General features: G+C 31.6%; 4 protein-coding genes across 5 annotated transcripts; 2 read left to right on the top strand and 2 right to left on the bottom strand.

Annotated features, from left to right (window-relative positions):
• The first annotated feature begins 266 nt into the window (after window positions 1-266).
• LOC119607971 (peroxisomal membrane protein PMP34) lies at window positions 267-3,327 on the top strand. Its single transcript, XM_037962151.1, has 3 exons — window positions 267-903; window positions 1,021-1,081; window positions 2,254-3,327. Exons 1-3 carry the CDS (start codon window positions 832-834, stop codon window positions 3,099-3,101), a joined length of 981 nt encoding a protein of 326 aa, XP_037818079.1. The 5' UTR covers window positions 267-831; the 3' UTR covers window positions 3,102-3,327.
• Window positions 3,312-4,409, bottom strand: LOC119607970 (THUMP domain-containing protein 1 homolog). The gene has a single exon (XM_037962150.1). The coding sequence runs from the start codon at window positions 4,314-4,316 to the stop codon at window positions 3,330-3,332; it is 987 nt and encodes a 328-aa protein (XP_037818078.1). The 5' UTR covers window positions 4,317-4,409; the 3' UTR covers window positions 3,312-3,329.
• Window positions 4,410-5,019: 610 nt separating this feature from the next.
• LOC119607964 (splicing factor 3B subunit 3) lies at window positions 5,020-12,049 on the top strand. Of its 2 annotated transcripts, XM_037962138.1 has the most exons (8): window positions 5,020-5,272; window positions 5,569-5,807; window positions 6,078-6,443; window positions 7,451-7,925; window positions 7,992-8,326; window positions 9,230-9,537; window positions 9,736-11,747; window positions 12,007-12,049. In XM_037962138.1, the coding sequence occupies exons 2-7, from the start codon at window positions 5,582-5,584 to the stop codon at window positions 11,704-11,706; spliced, it is 3,681 nt and encodes a 1,226-aa protein (XP_037818066.1). In that variant the 5' UTR covers window positions 5,020-5,272; window positions 5,569-5,581; the 3' UTR covers window positions 11,707-11,747; window positions 12,007-12,049. The 2 variants fall into 2 exon arrangements, with proteins under 2 accessions (XP_037818066.1, XP_037818067.1); XM_037962139.1 differs by lacking the exons at window positions 9,230-9,537; window positions 9,736-11,747; window positions 12,007-12,049 and adding an exon at window positions 8,674-8,854.
• Window positions 12,050-13,085: 1,036 nt separating this feature from the next.
• On the bottom strand, window positions 13,086-15,871 carry LOC119607965 (putative gustatory receptor 98a). The gene is made up of 4 exons (XM_037962141.1): window positions 14,998-15,871; window positions 14,858-14,934; window positions 13,398-13,556; window positions 13,086-13,145 (listed from the first exon to the last, which is right to left on the bottom strand). Exons 1-4 carry the CDS (start codon window positions 15,869-15,871, stop codon window positions 13,086-13,088), a joined length of 1,170 nt encoding a protein of 389 aa, XP_037818069.1.
• Between the last annotated feature and the right edge of the window lie 2,143 nt (window positions 15,872-18,014).

The following is an 18,014-nucleotide window of genomic DNA, read 5'->3' as shown; positions in this document are numbered from 1 at the left end:
CCACCTTCGTGTTTTGTTTAAAATTACATTTTGCAAAAATATATATATATATACATATATATATATATATATATATATATATATATATATATATATATATATATATATATATTTAACATAAATCGAGGTCGCACTGTATTTTGATAAAAAAAAATCAACAAACAGCTGACTATTAGTCTCATGTGTACTTTGACAGTTCGGGAGAACAAATAAAAACAGTTGTTATTGTAATTGTTGTAATATTGGCAACCACCCTGGCTATAACTCTGTATGTCTGTATGCCAATTTACATTTCTTTTTGCAAAGAATTTACATTATTGAATGTACATAAAAAAGTTTTTTTTTTAGAAAATGTTCATTAATTAACATTAATTTAAATGTAAACCAAACTTCTTACAGAGCACAAAAATAAATATATACTAAATTATATGAAAAAATAATCTATACCGGCAGTGAGCAAATCAATCTAATCTATTCTCTCCAAAATGAAAATATAATCAAACTAAACTACTCAACGATTACAAAAAAAAGAACTTCTACACCAACATAAAATATACAATAAACCATTTGATTATTGATGAATTAATATTCAAATAGAAAAAAATCTAATCATTTGTGTAACTAACGTTAAGGTGTTTGGAAGAACTTTCTTTTGTTTATACAAAATATAGAACAATACCACAGCAAGTGCGACGAATGTTTGGGGAATACACATAAATTATTAATAAAAAAAGTTCAAAGGTGAACTTTGAACAGAAATAATACCTATAGAATTGAATTAAACGATATACTATTTCCAAGATATTTTGTGTATTAAAACAGAAAATAACAATGGTGGCTTCTTCCAAATTAAGTCAAGTTTTTACATACGAATCATGGGTACATGCCATGTCAGGAGCTGCTGTAAGTATTGATATTTTTATGTGTATGTACAAATGTACTAAATACGCTTCTATATTATTGGACCAATGTAGCTTAACGTGAAAAGAAATATTAATCCAAATTCTTTTAAATATTTAGGGTGGTTGCATAGCCATGTCAACTTTTTATCCCTTGGATACCGTACGTTCAAGATTACAATGTAAGTTTGTGATAAACAAATCTTTAGTACATAGCATATTTTAAATATATCGTGACCCTATATTCAAAAAGTGCGAACTCAATTTTGGGCAAAGTGAGTTTTTGATGCAAAAGGATTCCTCAATGCATGATCCACGTCTGGTATAAATTTGAAACCAAAAAAGTAATTTTTGCACTTTTAACAACAATTTTTGTTAATATGCTATCTCAAAGTTAAATTTTTATTGAAGAAAATAAGTGCTAACTTCCATACAAATTTTAAAAAAATTTTTAAAACTTCAAATTTATTTAAAATTTATTTTGTATATTAACAACATGCTGAACACAAAACAGGTGAAGATTAATAAATTTAATGTATAGTTTTTAAGATATTATCATTTATATATTTGTATATAAAGCCAGTTTTAGACTTTAAATAATGTTTTTCCGAAAAATGTAAAGTTATTTCAGAAATCGTTTATAACATTAAGATCTATAATATTCTATGGTTGCAATTTATAATTTTTATTATAAAAAAGTCTTTAAATGTGCAAATTATGGAGTATTATTCAAAAAATATTGGTACTTTTTATATTCAAAAACTTTTCATAATTTAAAATATTTGTACTGAGAATAAGGAATAGTAAACAAGCAGATATGCCATGAGTTTTTCTACTTAAATGGTGTAAATACATCTTATTGGACTTATTGGTTTGACTTATATCCCTTTAAAAAAAAAAAAAAAAAAAACATTTCATAAAATTATAAAATAACGCATATTATTAGAAGAAATTTTTGTTCTATTCTTTGAACAAAACATGCTAACTTAGAACAAATATTTATTTTTTTGTCGACCAAAAAGTGCTATCTTAAATAAGTCGCTAAAATGTGCAAAATATTAACATTTTTTTATAGGTAAGAATTAGTAAGTATGTTAAAAACGTATTATGGAAGAAATATTGTCTTTTAGTGCAATATTTCACGAATTAAATAGTTTTTTTGCTTTCCTGAAAACTAGACTTTATTGATTTAGCACTTTTTGAATATAGGGTAACGATATACTATAGTTTAGACTTGGCCAGATTATAGAATATAGTCCATACTGTAGTCTTGGCGTACCTATGGTCTGGACTGTAGGGTAGACTATAATTCAGAAATTCTATATTTTATAACATTCAAAACACCTCTTTTCAGTGGAAGATCCCGATAAAACCGGAGAGGCACGCAGTACCATGAAAGTCATCAAGGAAATTGTTTTGGGCGAGGGATTCCAATCACTATATCGTGGTCTCGGACCCGTTTTACAGAGTTTATGCATTTCTAACTTTGTCTATTTCTACACTTTTCACAGTTTAAAAGCTCTAGCTAGTGGAGGCGATAAACGACAACAGAGCGCTCTAAAGGATTTAATGTTGGGCGCCATAGCTGGCATAATAAACGTCTTTACAACAACACCATTTTGGGTTGTTAATACCAGATGCCGTATGCGTGATGTAGCCGGCACTTCCGATGAAGTTAACAAGTATTATAAAAGCCTTCTCTCGGGTCTACAGTATGTAGCTAAAACAGAAGGCGTTAAGGGTTTATGGTCTGGGACCATACCGTCATTGATCCTGGTATCGAATCCTTCATTACAGTTTATGATGTACGAATTGTTGAAGCGTAATTTAATACGTATTTCTGGTAAAACAGAAATCTCTAGTTTGGGTTATTTTCTTATTGGTGCTGCCGCCAAAGCCTTTGCCACCGTCTTAACCTATCCCCTACAATTGGTGCAAACCAAACAGAGACATCGTACAAAGCATGGTAGCCACAGTGGACCCTCGTCATCAAAACAAGCCACTGGGGCAAATGAAATTGGCATGATACAAATGATATTGGATATAGTAAAACATCAAGGCTTTAGAGGCCTATTCCGGGGCATGGAAGCAAAAATTCTACAAACTGTCTTAACGGCCGCTTTAATGTTTATGGCTTACGAAAAAATTAATAATACCGTTGGTCTACTCCTAAAGAAAACCCCTGCCAAAGTGATGCAATAAAAAAAATAAGAGACAAATATTTGGTTATATACAATGTAGTCATACTTTTAAGGTTGCGGCTGGGAATGTTGTACATTCCAATAGTTTTACTAAACGATTTTGAACTTTAGTTATTGCTGGCCTATTTTTAAAGCATTATGCATTTTTTAAGCATTGATAATGAAGGATTTAATAACATTAATAATGTTTATTGGTAAAAATAAAATTTAATTTTAGTTTGGAGAAACCCTAAGTTTTATTTACATTTTCTTCGCTTGCACTAGTTACATTATTTTTAGCTTCCTCTTCGGAGGAGTTATTATCTTTCTCCTCCTGCTTAGTGAAAGATTCCGCAACGACAGTATTCTCTTTGCTTATATTTGTAGTCTCCGAATCGTTTTCAGGTTTCTTTTCATCCTTGTTGTATTCCTGATTAGCTCTAGCTAATTCCACCAAGTTGTACTTTTTCATGCCCATATAATCGTCTACGACCGACAGGCAACATAAACCTTTAATAACTTCCACAATCAACGACCTCTTAGCGTGTTTCAAATCCACTTTATTTTTTATGTTTTTGGCGTGTATCAAATCGGCAATTTCACGTATCATCTGGTCACGGTTTATATCGTTATTAAATCTTTTATTAAAAACTATGGAAAATGTAGTGGGCTCCTTGAGGAAATACTTGTCACATAATTGTCCGGCGGTATTTACAATATCTTTGTCATTGGCTTTGCACACAGCATCTATGGGCACTAAACGTAAGAGATGACGTGTTTTTTGTTGTTTAGTTTCTGCTATATCCTTAACAATATGGCCTGCCATTGCTACGGGATCATCGAGTGTGGTTTTAATAAAAACGCAATTCGAGGCGCCGGTATCAACAGCTTGGAAGCGACGTTTGCCGGGAGTTTTAATTTTCAATTGTGTGGCATCGATTTGTTTTTGCAATACGTCAGCAATATCATCTGTAGCATGCTCTTCATCATTGGCTTCCTGTTTTTTCTGAGCTATTTGATCATTGCTTACCTCTTTCTGTTCATCTTCCTCTGGACCATACAATTCGTTAGCATACTGATTCAATATATTATAACATTCCCGTACGCAGTCTTTTTCATTGAAATTACAGGTGGCTAGGAAACCTTTGTGACCCACTTCCAAGTATTGCTTCCTATTGGGTTGATAGAATTTTTTCTTGTATTGAAATTTTTGTTTTTTTGCCGGTGGTTCACTCATTTTTTTAACTTTGTCAATTTTAAAAGTAAGGTTAAGTTTTATTATTTGTAAACATATGGCTACAGCCAAGGCGAATTTACATAAGGTGGTAGCTGTTCGGCAACAACAAAATTTCCCATGTAATTTGTTTTTGCATTTGGTTCACGTAGATGTTCAAGGCGAATTCACATAAGGTGGTGGCAGCTCGGCAACAACAACATTTTTCATATGTTTTGCTTTTGGTTCACGTAGATGTTTGTAAATTTAAATTGTTTGTAAAACTTATTTGTTTGTAAATTTATCCACATTGTTTCTAAATTTTAATTGTTTGTAAAATTTGATTGTTTGTAAATTTTAATTCTTTGTAAATATTTAATTCTTTGTAAATATTTAATTGTTTTTAAATTTTATTGTGTGTAAATTTAAATGGTTTTAGGCCTATTGGGTATGCCAGCCATTAAAAATAATTGGCAACGCGTCCGATCTAGTACCTCCACAAAGTATACAGAGGTGTCGCTTTTGCTTGGTGGTGTGGAAAGCTACACAGTTATTAAAATCGTAATCCATGATAATGAAATATTTCTATTTTTCTTTTCTAGCCCATTTGATTGTTTTTTTTTTAATAACTCGGAAATTTATGTTTTTGGCTCAAAAAGTCATCATATCGGTAATCTGGCAGCACTTAAATTGACTTCACCTTATTATTTCACCACGATAACGAAGTTAGCCGCAGTTCATTTAATCGTTAATTTAACGAAAAAATCGGGCTGCGTTCATTTTATTTTCAACCGGCGAAGCACGAGCATCTGGTATTTTTTAGAGAATTTGTGGGAAAATTGTTAACAAAATGGCGTAGCGCGTTATAGAAACTAGCGCTAAGCAATTTTGTACAGTAAACCCTTCTGACAAAACAGGAATTTTAATCTGCAAGCATCCTAGTTTTAGGAAAGATTAATGTTACTTGAAATAGGATAAAGGTAATATATACATAATAATAAAGTAGTTATTGTTAGTATTTGGAAAATTTTTAGTAGGCACGATGTATCTCCAGGGTCATAGAAATTTCTGTGCTTTGGTCGCAATTTTTAACGTGCAAGATTATTATTTTACTGTTCATTTGCATCGTTAGGTGGTACTGAAGCTCATTTGCCCTACTATCACCCTGGAATTACGAGGACAGGACAAATTTTCACTAATTACCTAACCTCGAAGATTAATGTGAATTTCTATATGTGCTAACCTCAATTTTTCATTCGGCTTGTGTCTATTACAGAATTGAATTGAAAATGTATTTGTATAATCTGACCCTACAAAAAGCCACCGGCATTACCCATGCTGTACATGGAAATTTTTCCGGCAGTAAACAGCAAGAAGTTTTGTTATCACGTGGCAAATCCTTGGAACTTGTTAGACCTGACTCGAATACTGGCAAAGTACATACCGTACTCTCCACTGAGGTATTCGGCTGCATTAGATCTTTGATGTCATTCCGTTTGACTGGTGGCACTAAAGGTAAGCAGCCGTTATTATTTTCCTGTTAGTTTCTTATGTACAGGCACAAATCCCTATTGAGATTTCTTAGAAAATTCTGGAATTTCAGTAAGTCTTTGTAAACACGACTAAGTGCTAGAGAAAATATAAAATCTTGGCGTCGCATTTGATGTGATTCATTTAATATCATATCGAACTGAAACTTCGAGATACAATTTATTGTAATACACAAGAAATTTGTACAAATGATTTAATTTGGATTAAATTATGTTGTTTGTTTGCAACTTTTAGATTATATTGTGGTTGGCTCTGATTCTGGACGCATTGTCATTTTGGAATATAATCCGACCAAAAACTGCTTGGATAAGGTTCATCAGGAAACCTTTGGTAAATCCGGTTGCCGTCGTATTGTTCCCGGCCAATATTTGGCCATAGATCCCAAAGGACGTGCTGTTATGATTGGTGCAGTAGAAAAACAAAAACTAGCCTATATACTCAATCGAGATGCCCAAGCACGTTTGACCATTTCTTCACCATTGGAAGCTCATAAATCAAATACCTTTACCTATCATATGGTGGGAGTAGATGTGGGTTTTGATAACCCTATGTTTGCTTGTTTGGAAATTGATTATGAAGAGGCCGATAATGATCCTTCAGGTGAGTTTTTTTTTTTAATATAAAGTGGCACTTATTAGACATGTCAGTTTTTGGGATAATTTACTTGATAATTGACTTTGGCTAAGTGCTAGATAAAAGTGTGCAAACGCTAAGCATCTGAACCATTGGTATTTGTATTTATTTCTTTGCAAATACTTCACTGATATGTTGCTTACATTTTCTAAACAAACTTTTACGAATTTAAGCTGGATAGTAAGTAATATTTGTTTTAAAAGGAGTTTTTATTTCAAACAATTTGAAAGATTTGTTGTTAGATTTTCAATATATATTAAGGTTATCTTAACTTAATTCGATTCGATTATAAAGTGTTTTTATTTGTTTGTTGAAGACATAATTGTTTTCAATTTTTCCTTCGAATCGAAACTAAATAACCTCTCAGGAATAATAGAATCGAATCGATATAAGAATTGTTTCACTTAAATCTTTATTAAATACTTTTTGTTTACATTTTAAAATGTATTTTTTTCTGGTAATCTTTTATTACACTTATTAGACATGCCAGTTTTTGGGATTTCATTTGCCTAATCATTGACTTTGGCTAAGTGTAAGATAAATGTGTTTAACAAAGCTTCTGAACCATTGGTATTTGTATTACTTTCTTTGCAAATACTTCACTGATATGTCGCTTACAATATTGAATATTTCTAGAATGTATTTTTTAAACAATTTTTCTGTCATTAAAAAGAAGTAGTACTTTGACTACTTTTTGTAAAAACGTATCTGAACTAGTTTTTATATTTTTATAAACAAAGAAAGGCGTTAGTTGCTGTGTAATATCAATATTTTGGTCTTTGTAGGCTTTGTATTACAAATAAATGAAATAAAGTCTATGTGGCTATCTGAAAAAATCATTGTAATTCGTTTAAAAGCTGATTTAGGACTCATTTTTAGAAATATACTACATATTTTTTACTTTTTTACTATGCTTAAGTTTTGAAAAAAAGCAACTTCATTAATATCCTTTATGCTCTTTCTTTTAATTTTAGGCGATGCTGCTGAACGTACCCAACAAACTCTTACATTCTACGAATTGGATTTGGGTCTAAATCATGTTGTACGTAAATATTCAGAACCCTTAGAAGAACATGCAAATTTCCTTATATCAGTACCAGGCGGTAATGATGGTCCCTCTGGTGTATTAATTTGCTCTGAAAACTACTTAACGTACAAAAATTTGGGTGATCAACATGATATACGTTGTCCCATACCACGCAGACGTAATGATTTGGATGATCCAGAACGTGGCATGATTTTCATATGTTCTGCAACACATCGTACAAAAAGCATGTATTTCTTTTTAGTACAAACCGAACAAGGTGATATATTTAAAGTAACACTGGAAACGGATGATGATGTAGTATCAGAAATTAAATTGAAATATTTTGATACTGTACCTCCAGCTGTATCAATGTGTGTTTTAAAGACTGGTTTTCTGTTTGTCGCTTGTGAATTTGGCAACCAGTAAGTATACATTTCTTTGAAAAGAAGTGTTTTATTTTGTATATTAATTTGTTTCTTTTATTATAGTTATCTTTATCAAATTGCCCATTTGGGTGATGATGATGATGAACCAGAATTTAGTTCAGCCATGCCTTTAGAGGAAGGTGAAACTTTTTTCTTTGCTCCCCGACCTTTAAAGAATTTGGTTATGGTTGATGAAATGCCCTCATTTTCACCCATTATATCATCACAAGTTGCTGATTTGGCCAATGAAGATACACCACAATTATATGTTTTATGTGGCCGTGGTCCTAGATCTTCTTTGCGTGTGCTACGCCATGGCTTAGAAGTATCTGAAATGGCTGTTTCTGAACTACCCGGTAATCCAAATGCCGTATGGACTGTTAAAAAACGTGTTGATGGTAAGTTTTTTATATAACTTAATATGGTTTTTCTCTCATTAATCGAACTGGCAATCTATAATATACATAAAATATATTAAGAAAATGCAAGCAATTTGAAATGTAACTTCAACTAATTTCTAATTTGTTTGCATTTTATGCCTATATTTGTTTGGTGTTGTTTACTACTTCTCTACTCTATATCATAACACACTCTTTGCTGGTGTAATTTTTTTAAATAAAAGCTGGTGATTTTGAATTTTATCATAAAAAATCCATATATTTTTTTTTCTACTAAACAATAGAATCATATTTTTTTGTGCAAAAAAAGAAAGAATATCAAACACCAGTTCTTTTTATTATTTCAGGCGCTTGAACTCTTGTGTGCTGAAAAAAGCCGAGTGGTTTTGAGATTAAAATAAAGCAAATAAATGCAAAATTAAACCCCAACCCACCAGACATTAGACACACAAGAGTGTGTCTAGTGTTTTGAAAAAAGAGTTGTTTGCACACAAAACTTCCCCTCTCTACTACTTCTTTAATATTTAAACAAAAATATATTTAAACCAGTTACTCAAATATAGGTAAGGCAACATTTTCATAAAATAAAAATAAATTAACATTTAAAAACAGATAAAAAGCTGTGTAAAAGAACAAAAAATAAGCACAGATACTACACTACTACTTACTGATCTATAAAATAAATTTGTTTAAAAGGAACTTAACATATGGTTTTTGTTTTTAAATGATGTGATTTATCACCGTGTTTCAGCTGAATTTATTTGATTTCAACCTTGATATCTGATTATTAACAAAAACAATATTGTTAGGCCTTTATTCAAAGACTTAAATTGCAAAAAACTAAAAGAACAATTAATTAAAATGTAAATTTTCTTTGTCTATTTTTTTCCTCCAACTCTACAGATGAATTTGATGCCTATATTATAGTATCCTTCGTAAATGCTACATTGGTATTGAGTATTGGTGAGACAGTAGAGGAAGTTACAGATAGTGGTTTTCTGGGTACTACCCCCACTTTATGTTGTGCTTCGTTAGGTGAAGATGCTTTAGTGCAAGTATATCCAGATGGTATACGTCACATACGTTCGGATAAACGTGTTAATGAATGGCGTGCGCCCGGCAAAAAATCTATAACCAAATGTGCCGTCAATCAAAGGCAGGTGGTAATAACACTGTCGGGTCGTGAATTGGTCTATTTTGAAATGGATGCTGTAAGTATTTTTCAAATATTAGATAGATAATAGCTAGAAAATATAACTCTGATGACAAAAACACCATTAAGAACAATCGTGTTGAGACACTATGTGTCCTGCAGTGCTGAGTTTTATTTACTTCTTTTTTAATTTTTTTAACTTTTTTTTATCATATTTCTAAAAGTTTTGTTTATTTGTTTGTGTGTTTCTTTGTAGACGGGCGAACTTAATGAATACACTGAACGCTCTGAAATGCCAGCCGAAATAATGTGCATGGCTTTGGGTACTGTACCGGAAGGTGAACAACGTTCTTGGTTCTTAGCTGTTGGTTTATCTGACAATACTGTGCGCATTATTTCTTTGGATCCTAATGATTGTTTAACTCCCTGCTCTATGCAAGCTTTACCCTCACCAGCTGAATCTCTTTGTTTAGTAGAGATGGGTCACACCGAAAGTTCATCAAGTGCCAATGATGAACCCAATGAACGTTCAAATGTACCCTCAAAGGGAGGCACCATATACTTAAATATCGGTCTCAGCAATGGTGTTTTATTGCGTACAGTTTTGGATCCAGTTTCGGGAGATTTAGCTGATACACGTACTCGTTATTTGGGTTCCAGGCCCGTAAAACTTTTCCGCATACGCATGCAGGGCTCAGAAGCAGTATTGGCCATGTCTAGTCGTTCCTGGCTATCATATTATTATCAAAATCGTTTCCATTTAACACCTCTATCGTATGAGACCTTGGAATATGCCTCAGGATTTTCGAGTGAACAATGTAGTGAAGGTATTGTGGCAATTTCAACAAATACACTGCGTATTTTGGCTCTAGAAAAGCTGGGAGCTGTTTTCAACCAGGTTTCCTTTGGTTTGGAATATACCCCACGAACATTTGTCATACATCCCGATACTGGACGCATGATTATAGCCGAAACAGATCATAATGCTTATACGGAAGAAACTAAAAATGCCCGCAAACAGCAAATGGCCGAAGAAATGCGCATGGCAGCTGGCGAGGAGGAACGTGAATTGGCCAATGAAATGGCAAATGCTTTTATAAATGAAGTCTTACCCGAAGATATATTTTCTGCTCCCAAAGCTGGTGTAGGTCTATGGGCTTCACAAATACGTGCATTAGATCCCATACATGGACAAACACTATTCAAAATACCCTTAACACAAAATGAGGCCATTATGTCTATGGCTATTTTGAAGTTTTCGGTGGCTCAAGACGGACGCTACTATCTAGCAGTGGGTATAGCTAAAGAGCTGCTGTTGAATCCTCGTATTACAAATGGAGGTTTTATAGATATTTACAAAATTGATCCGACATGTTCTCAATTGGATTTCTTGCATCGTACCGAATTGGAGGAAGTACCTGGTGCTCTTTGCGGTTTCCAGGGACGTCTATTGGCCGGTTGTGGTCGTATTTTGCGTATTTATGATTTGGGCAAGAAAAAGCTCTTGCGTAAATGTGAAAATAAACATATACCCTATCAAATAGTCAATATACAAGCCATGGGTCATCGTGTTTATGCCTCAGATGTTCAAGAATCTATATTCTTTATACGCTATAAAAGAGCTGAAAATCAATTGATCATTTTCGCCGATGACACCCATCCCAGATGGGTAACAGCTACTACATTGTTGGATTATGATACCATAGCTATTGGTGATAAGTTTGGCAATATGAGCATACAACGTTTACCACATTCCGTAACAGATGATGTCGATGAAGATCCTACAGGCACAAAATCTTTATGGGATCGTGGTCTACTTTCGGGTGCTTCACAAAAAGCTGAAAATATTTCCACCTTCCATGTGGGTGAGATTCTTATGTCGCTGCAGAAGTCTACACTTATACCGGGTGGTTCAGAAGCCATGATTTATACCACTCTTAGTGGTACCGTTGGAGCATTTGTACCCTTTACAAGTCGTGAAGATTTCGATTTCTTTCAACATCTCGAAATGCATATGCGCAATGAGAATCCACCATTGTGTGGTCGTGATCATCTGAGTTATCGTAGTGCTTACTATCCGGTTAAAAATGTTATAGACGGTGATCTATGCGAACAATATCTATCAATAGATCCGGCTAAACAGAAGTCTATAGCTGCTGATATGTTCCGTACGCCAAATCAAGTTTGCAAGAAATTAGAAGATATTAGAACACGTTATGCCTTCTAAGTTGGTTGGCGTGTTGGTGTAATTTATTTATTATTAATAAGGTGAGTAAAGAAAAGAAGTTGTTTATTTTAAAGATGGGGTCTAAAAACTTGTGATTAAAAAAAATATATTAAAAGAAAATTTTGTTATGTACGTGATGATTAACGTTTTTACCTTGGGACACCTATGAATTGTTTTATGATTAGTGTAAATCTATATTAAAACTGAGCATAACAAATTTATAAATAAAATTTAATTCTTTAAACTAGCTGTAAAATATTAAAAACTAATAACATTTATTTATTATTTCTCTTTTTCCAGCTTATTTCTAAGACTTACGTTAAAATCAAAGGATGGAAAGAGGGAACACATGTCGTTCGTAGTGTAGCATAAGGTGAATTAAAGAGTTGTAATTAATTAGTTTATTTACCTTTTATTAACATGATGTTTTTATAAAATATGTTAGACTAAAGAATTTACTTTGATTATAACTTATAACTGATTATTACTTTTCTTAAATAAATCTTAAGATTTTTTAGTTATGACATATCTTTTTAATAAATATTTCGTTTTTTTATTGCAGTTTATTTAGAGGATTTGGTTAAGGCTGTTTAAATTTTGAGAAATTTGTAGAAAAAGGTAAGTTTTTTATAAATACGTATTAAATAACATAAATATTTTAAACACTTTAATGATGATTAGAGATTTTACCTTGGGACACCTATGATTTTAAACCATGATTTGTGTAAAATTAAATTAACTGATAAAAAAATTGTGTTTAAAACGTTTAAGCTATTTAAAACTTTACTTATTAAGTATTGAAATACATTTTAATTTAAATTCTTTATGTTATTATTTTTCTAGTTAAAGGAGTGCACTAAATTAAACAAATTTTACTTCAAGTTATTGTTCGGCTCAACAACAGCAATTCCTTAAAAGGTAAATAATTTTTTTGTTATATTTTATGATAAATTAAAATTTTTAATAAATAAATTAAAAATGATGTTCTACAAAATATGTTAGACTATGAATATATTTTGATTATAAATTTCGTAGCTGATTTCTTTAAAAAAAAAATTATTAAATTTCTATTCATTTTATCCTTAAAGCAATTAAATTAATTATATTTTTATCTTTTCTTCTATCTGTCTTTGTAGTTTATTTTTAAACATCTCTACCAACCATCTCCTGGAAAAAAAAAAAAACAAAAATAAACTTTTTAATGTAAATTTTTTTCATTATTCAATACAACCATACACATGACTGCCAATTCATTAACATAAAACAAAAAAAAACTATTTAGTTTTATAGTATTAACTTTAGTTTTAAATGATTTATGTACTATGTGTAATAAACAAAATATAACTACATACCTAAAAGTGTTTTTTTCTTATTCTCCTTTATACGGACATGTGAAATTGTATTAAAATTACTATATAACAAATAGCTGAAAATATATACTGAAAAAATATTAAGAAAATATCAATAAGTGTTTTAAGTTTAAGAATTTATAAACATTACAGTTCCGAAGAATACGCTTTTTTTGTAAGGATCAAAATCAGAGGATTGTTAATCAAACTAATGTATTTACGAACGTACCCTACTAAACACATTCCCCATTTCTAAGAATATTTACACGTTTTGGGTTTGTGGTGAAGGACAAAACGCGATACCGATAAAACTCTAATATGTATTAATCTTTTTTCACTTACCTTTCCCATAAATGAATAATTTACATCGACAAAACCACCAGCAGTAAAGTAGAGTTTTTGATGCAACATTTGCAATGAGATTTCATTTAAACAAGCATTCAAGAAGGGATCATAGCGTTCGTATTTGATCATATGTAACATATTAGTCAATTGTTTATCCTTAAACAATAACATAGTAGAAGTTAGTTGGAGTTCTATACATATTCGGCTGTGACGAATCTTATATACCCTTCACCATAGTGCGTTTAACAAAACCAACCAATACCTCTTTTATTACAAAAAAAAAAAAAAAAAAAAAACAAGAAAGTATAGTCGGGCGTGGCCGACCATATGATACCCTACACCAGTTATGAATATTAAATGTGATTTATTTTTCATAATATCGCATTTATCTTCAATATTCCCTTGTTCCGATACATTTAAGCAATTTATGGATGAAAAACTAATTTTCTGAAAGAGGCTTTATATGGGGGCTAGGGGCAAATATGGACCAAGCCCGATAAAATTTTGTGAATATATTTATATTTACATAATATTTTATTGTGCTGAATTTCATCGCGATATTTGTGTTTATAAGTTAATTTGGGACATTCAAGTAATTTTCTGAAGGGGACTTTGTATGGGAGCTAGGGTCAAATGGGGCCCGATCTTTATGAAATTTGGCAGGGTTATCAAGACTTCTATAAAACTTAGTTGTGCCGTATTTTATCGATATATCTGTATATTTAACATAATTATGAGCTCAGAAGCCCTTTTCGGGCGGTTCTGTGCTGAAATAATGGACCGATTTTAACCATTTTCAATAGGCTTCGTCCTTGGGTCAAATAAAACGTGCGTGCCAAATTTCATCCAATTATCTTGAAAATTGCGACCTGTAGCTTGCGCACAAGGTTTACATGGACAGCCAGCCAGACGGACGGATGGACATAGCTTAATCGACTCAGAAAACGATTCTAAGCCGATTGGTATACTTTAAGTTGGGTCTAGGACGAATATTTTTATATGTTACAAATATCAGCACAAATCCAATATACCCTCCCCACTAAAGTGGTGTAGGGTATAAAAAATACTAGTGGAAAACGAAAAAGTACCAGAAAGTCAATTTTTAAATATTTTCATTCAATCAGGACACCACATGATCATATCTCTATTATTTATTGACCGATTTTGCTGATTTTAAATTGCGGTAGCATGTCTGACAGAATTATTGAAGCATCCTGAAGATATATGGGGTCTTCAGAAAACTCCTCTACTATAAGGATCCAAAATATATATGGTGAAGGGAATAATAGAAGTATATTACTAAACTAGATAAGAAAATGAAAATATTCGAATTTGTATCTTAAATAGATTGGATTTCGAGAGTGGTTTCTTTCGAATCTAGCCTTGAGTTTTGGGCAAATCGATTTTTTTAAATAAAAATTCGATATTTTCATGAATATTTTTAAATTTTAACTTACCAGCATTTCACATTTCGAGCCAATGCTACAAATAACAAATAATATAATCAAATTTAAAGTATTTACACTATAACCATCTGTAATTTCAAAATTAATAGATTAAAGTTAGAATAATATTTCGAAAAAAAAAATAAACTTACACGACTGAAATATTGCAGGTATATTAAAATCGTAACTGAAATAGATCCAATATGCTGTTATGGTAAATTCGAAAAACATTTTCAAAAATAAACCGGGTAAACTCCAGCAACAATATTCCTCAATATAACGAACATTCACTATTAGAATATTATGCAAATCTTGTAAGATATATATTTGTTCGAAGAGTTCTCGCTTTACAGGCCAATCGGAAAATTGACATCTTCGTATTTCCTTAATATAGTGTTCAAGATAACAATTCAATTCCATTTCAAAAGCCATAACTATTACAACGAATATAGAGAATTCGATTAATTTCAATTTAAGTATTGTGTCACCATACTGTAGAAGTATTAAACGAAACCCATTTAATGATTTTATATAACGTATAAATATAATAAACAATACAATAATCATATATACCGCCAGTAGGGTATACAAAAGAACAGCATATAAACGTATACGACCCATATCTATAGATCTTTGAAATTCACATTTAAATTTTGTACGTAATAATTCAAAATTATCAAAGATTTCCTTATATTGCCAGGCTTTCCATGTATTCTCCCAATATATTACCATATGTACAATGATTAAAGAGGAATAGCTTAACATATCCATGCTAATTGAAAACATATCATTTTCTTTGTACAAAACTTCGTGAAAACTTAAAAAACGTAAAATTGAAATCCATACCAAGAAGATAGCGACGAATGTAAAGTGTATAAGTCGCCAAATAAATACAAGCCATGAACATTTTTGCTCATGTTGAAACTCATAAGGCAGAGCTCCGATCATAAACATTAACAAACGTATTGGCCGTAATGTTATCCTGTAAAGGATGTTTGAACTTCGGTAATTAATGTTGCTGTACATACTGCTAAAATGTAACTAATAATTAGAAAAAAAAAAATATCCTAATAGTAATGAGCACCTCCGTTAAAATGTTTCGTAAGTTGTAATTAATTGCACAGTATAACAAGTAATAAATCATAAATATTTGAAGTTGACATGGCAAAAAAAATCTATACCCTAAAAAATGATGAAACGGCATAAAGTTTAAAGCCGGATTAACAATGCTAGTGTATAGTCCAGTCTATAGACTAGTGTATAATCTAGTCTTGACTATAGATTATAGTCCAGTCTATTGCCTAATCTATAGCTTAGTCTACAGTCTGTCAAAAAGTCTAGTCTGTAGTCTAGTCACAAGTCCAATGTATAGTCTGGTCTATATTCTTCAATCAAAGGTTATTTCATATAATTTGTTGATCTTTAAAAAATAAGTATATGAAGATTTAAAACAATATTTTTATATTTTGCTATTTTTTTTTTTTTTTTCAACATATAAATGAATCACCACCTAACACATAAATACGTCATTTTATAGTGGTAGTTTAAAAAAGCCACATCATAAATGTTTACACTTACTGAAGTCTTTAAGTACAATGTCTATACCCAGCAGTTCGACGGGACAGTCCCGAACTGACCACTTAACCTACCACTTGTGGTGGCCCCTAGCCACCTGACTACCCAGGTGACCAACCATTTTAACATGGGCTTGTCCTACGAGGAAGTCAATCGTCACTCTACACCCTACAAAGAGACAGTAAAGAGACGATTGCCTCCGCTCTCGCTTACAAAGGGGACACTAAAGTGACGATTGTCTTTCGGAAGTACAAAAAAAAAAACAACTTTTAAGAGTATAATCTCTAGGTTACTTGAGGACAGTAAAAAGACGACTGTCTCCGCTCCCGCTTACAAAGAGGACACTAAAGTGACGACTGTATTCATTCTCGATTACAAAGGGTACATTCGTGACGAATGACCCAAAACATACGAATTACGAACATCCAGGTGGTTAACTATTAGTGGAAATTACTGTCTTTTTCGTATGCATTGACTCTTTGTCGAACTGCTGGGTAGATCTTTTTATATATATACATACATATGTATGTATACATATATACATATGACGTGACAAGTGTTAAATATAAAAAACAAGTAAGAAATTATAGTCGGTCGAGGCCGACCATATAATACCCTACACCTGCTACAAAAATAAAATGTGATTTAGTTTTCATAATAAAGCATTTAAGATGAATTGTAGTACCTTGCCTCAGATATACTTAAGCCATTTATTGCTGAATAAAATTGTGAACATTTAAGTCAAATTTTGAAGGGGGCTTTGTATAGGGGTTATGGTCAAATGAGACCCTATAATTATAAAATTCATGAAGGATAGTATAGAACTTGATTTGGCAGCTTTTTGTCGAGATACGAGTATATTAAACATAATTAATAACTTAAAAGCACTATTCGCCGGGTTCAGTTGTATGGGGGCTAGGTGAAATAATGGCCCGATGTTAACCATTTTCAATAGACTTCGTCTCCGGTACCATAGAAGATCATGTGTCAAATTTAGGGTGATCGAATCGATTTTTCAACCGGTTTTAAAACCGGTTTTTTCTGCTTTACCAGTGTCGGTTTTTTCTTAATGTTGATTTTTCGAATATCGAATAACCCGGTTTTTTCACTTTTTAAAAACCGGTTTCGAATACTTTTATTTGCTTTGTATTCAAAGATTATTTAAATGAAATTTTTAAGTAAATAATAATACAGTCCGTCTAAATTTTAAAAATATTCGAGTCGAGGAACTAGCGTATATTTTTCTAAAGCTCCTTTGGTTAAACTTTTTTGATTTTCCTAATTAATTAAAAAATTTATTTGCAAAATTGATAACTGTTTGATAAAATTTTATCAATCTTAAGATTATATTCCAATTAATTTACGTCTGAAATTTTATGGAAGTGTTGGAATGCCTATGCAAATTTCCTAAACAGGGCTTTTAAAATAAGATTACATAGTACCTTATGTTTAACAGAAGTTTCCCACTTTTTTTCCAGTTTTTTTTATATTAAAGAAATAATGTAAATCAGACGACTAGATCTAAAGTTATAATCTTTTAAACTGTTAAAAATCATTTCGGTCCATGTTTTATTAATCAAATTTAAACATAAAC

Source organism: Lucilia sericata, unplaced genomic scaffold, assembly GCF_015586225.1.
Source record: "Lucilia sericata isolate MDLA Ls3-8-SP2 unplaced genomic scaffold, ASM1558622v1 Contig000770F_arrow, whole genome shotgun sequence".
NCBI classification, from domain to species: Eukaryota; Metazoa; Arthropoda; class Insecta; order Diptera; family Calliphoridae; genus Lucilia; species Lucilia sericata.
This window is presented reverse-complemented; position numbering and strand designations above follow the sequence as displayed.

What these genes read in the sequence shown, in the direction of transcription:
- LOC119607964 (XM_037962138.1), top strand. Translation starts at nt 5,582, where the DNA reads ATGTATTTGTATAATCTGACCCTACAAAAAGCCACCGGCATTACCCAT. An exon ending in GGCCGATAATGATCCTTCAG is followed by an intron (nt 6,444 to 7,450) that starts GTGAGTTTTTTT and finishes TTTTAATTTTAG; the next exon opens with GCGATGCTGCTGAACGTACC. An exon ending in TGTTAAAAAACGTGTTGATG is followed by an intron (nt 8,327 to 9,229) that starts GTAAGTTTTTTA and finishes CCAACTCTACAG; the next exon opens with ATGAATTTGATGCCTATATT.
- LOC119607970 (XM_037962150.1), bottom strand. Translation starts at nt 4,316, where the DNA reads ATGAGTGAACCACCGGCAAAAAAACAAAAATTTCAATACAAGAAAAAA.
- LOC119607965 (XM_037962141.1), bottom strand. Translation starts at nt 15,871, where the DNA reads ATGTACAGCAACATTAATTACCGAAGTTCAAACATCCTTTACAGGATA. An exon ending in GCTCGAAATGTGAAATGCTG is followed by an intron (nt 13,557 to 14,857) that starts GTAAGTTAAAAT and finishes TTATTGTTTAAG; the next exon opens with GATAAACAATTGACTAATAT. An exon ending in ATTATTCATTTATGGGAAAG is followed by an intron (nt 13,146 to 13,397) that starts GTAAGTGAAAAA and finishes ATATTTTTTCAG; the next exon opens with TATATATTTTCAGCTATTTG.
- LOC119607971 (XM_037962151.1), top strand. Translation starts at nt 832, where the DNA reads ATGGTGGCTTCTTCCAAATTAAGTCAAGTTTTTACATACGAATCATGG. An exon ending in ATGCCATGTCAGGAGCTGCT is followed by an intron (nt 904 to 1,020) that starts GTAAGTATTGAT and finishes TTAAATATTTAG; the next exon opens with GGTGGTTGCATAGCCATGTC. An exon ending in CGTACGTTCAAGATTACAAT is followed by an intron (nt 1,082 to 2,253) that starts GTAAGTTTGTGA and finishes ACCTCTTTTCAG; the next exon opens with TGGAAGATCCCGATAAAACC.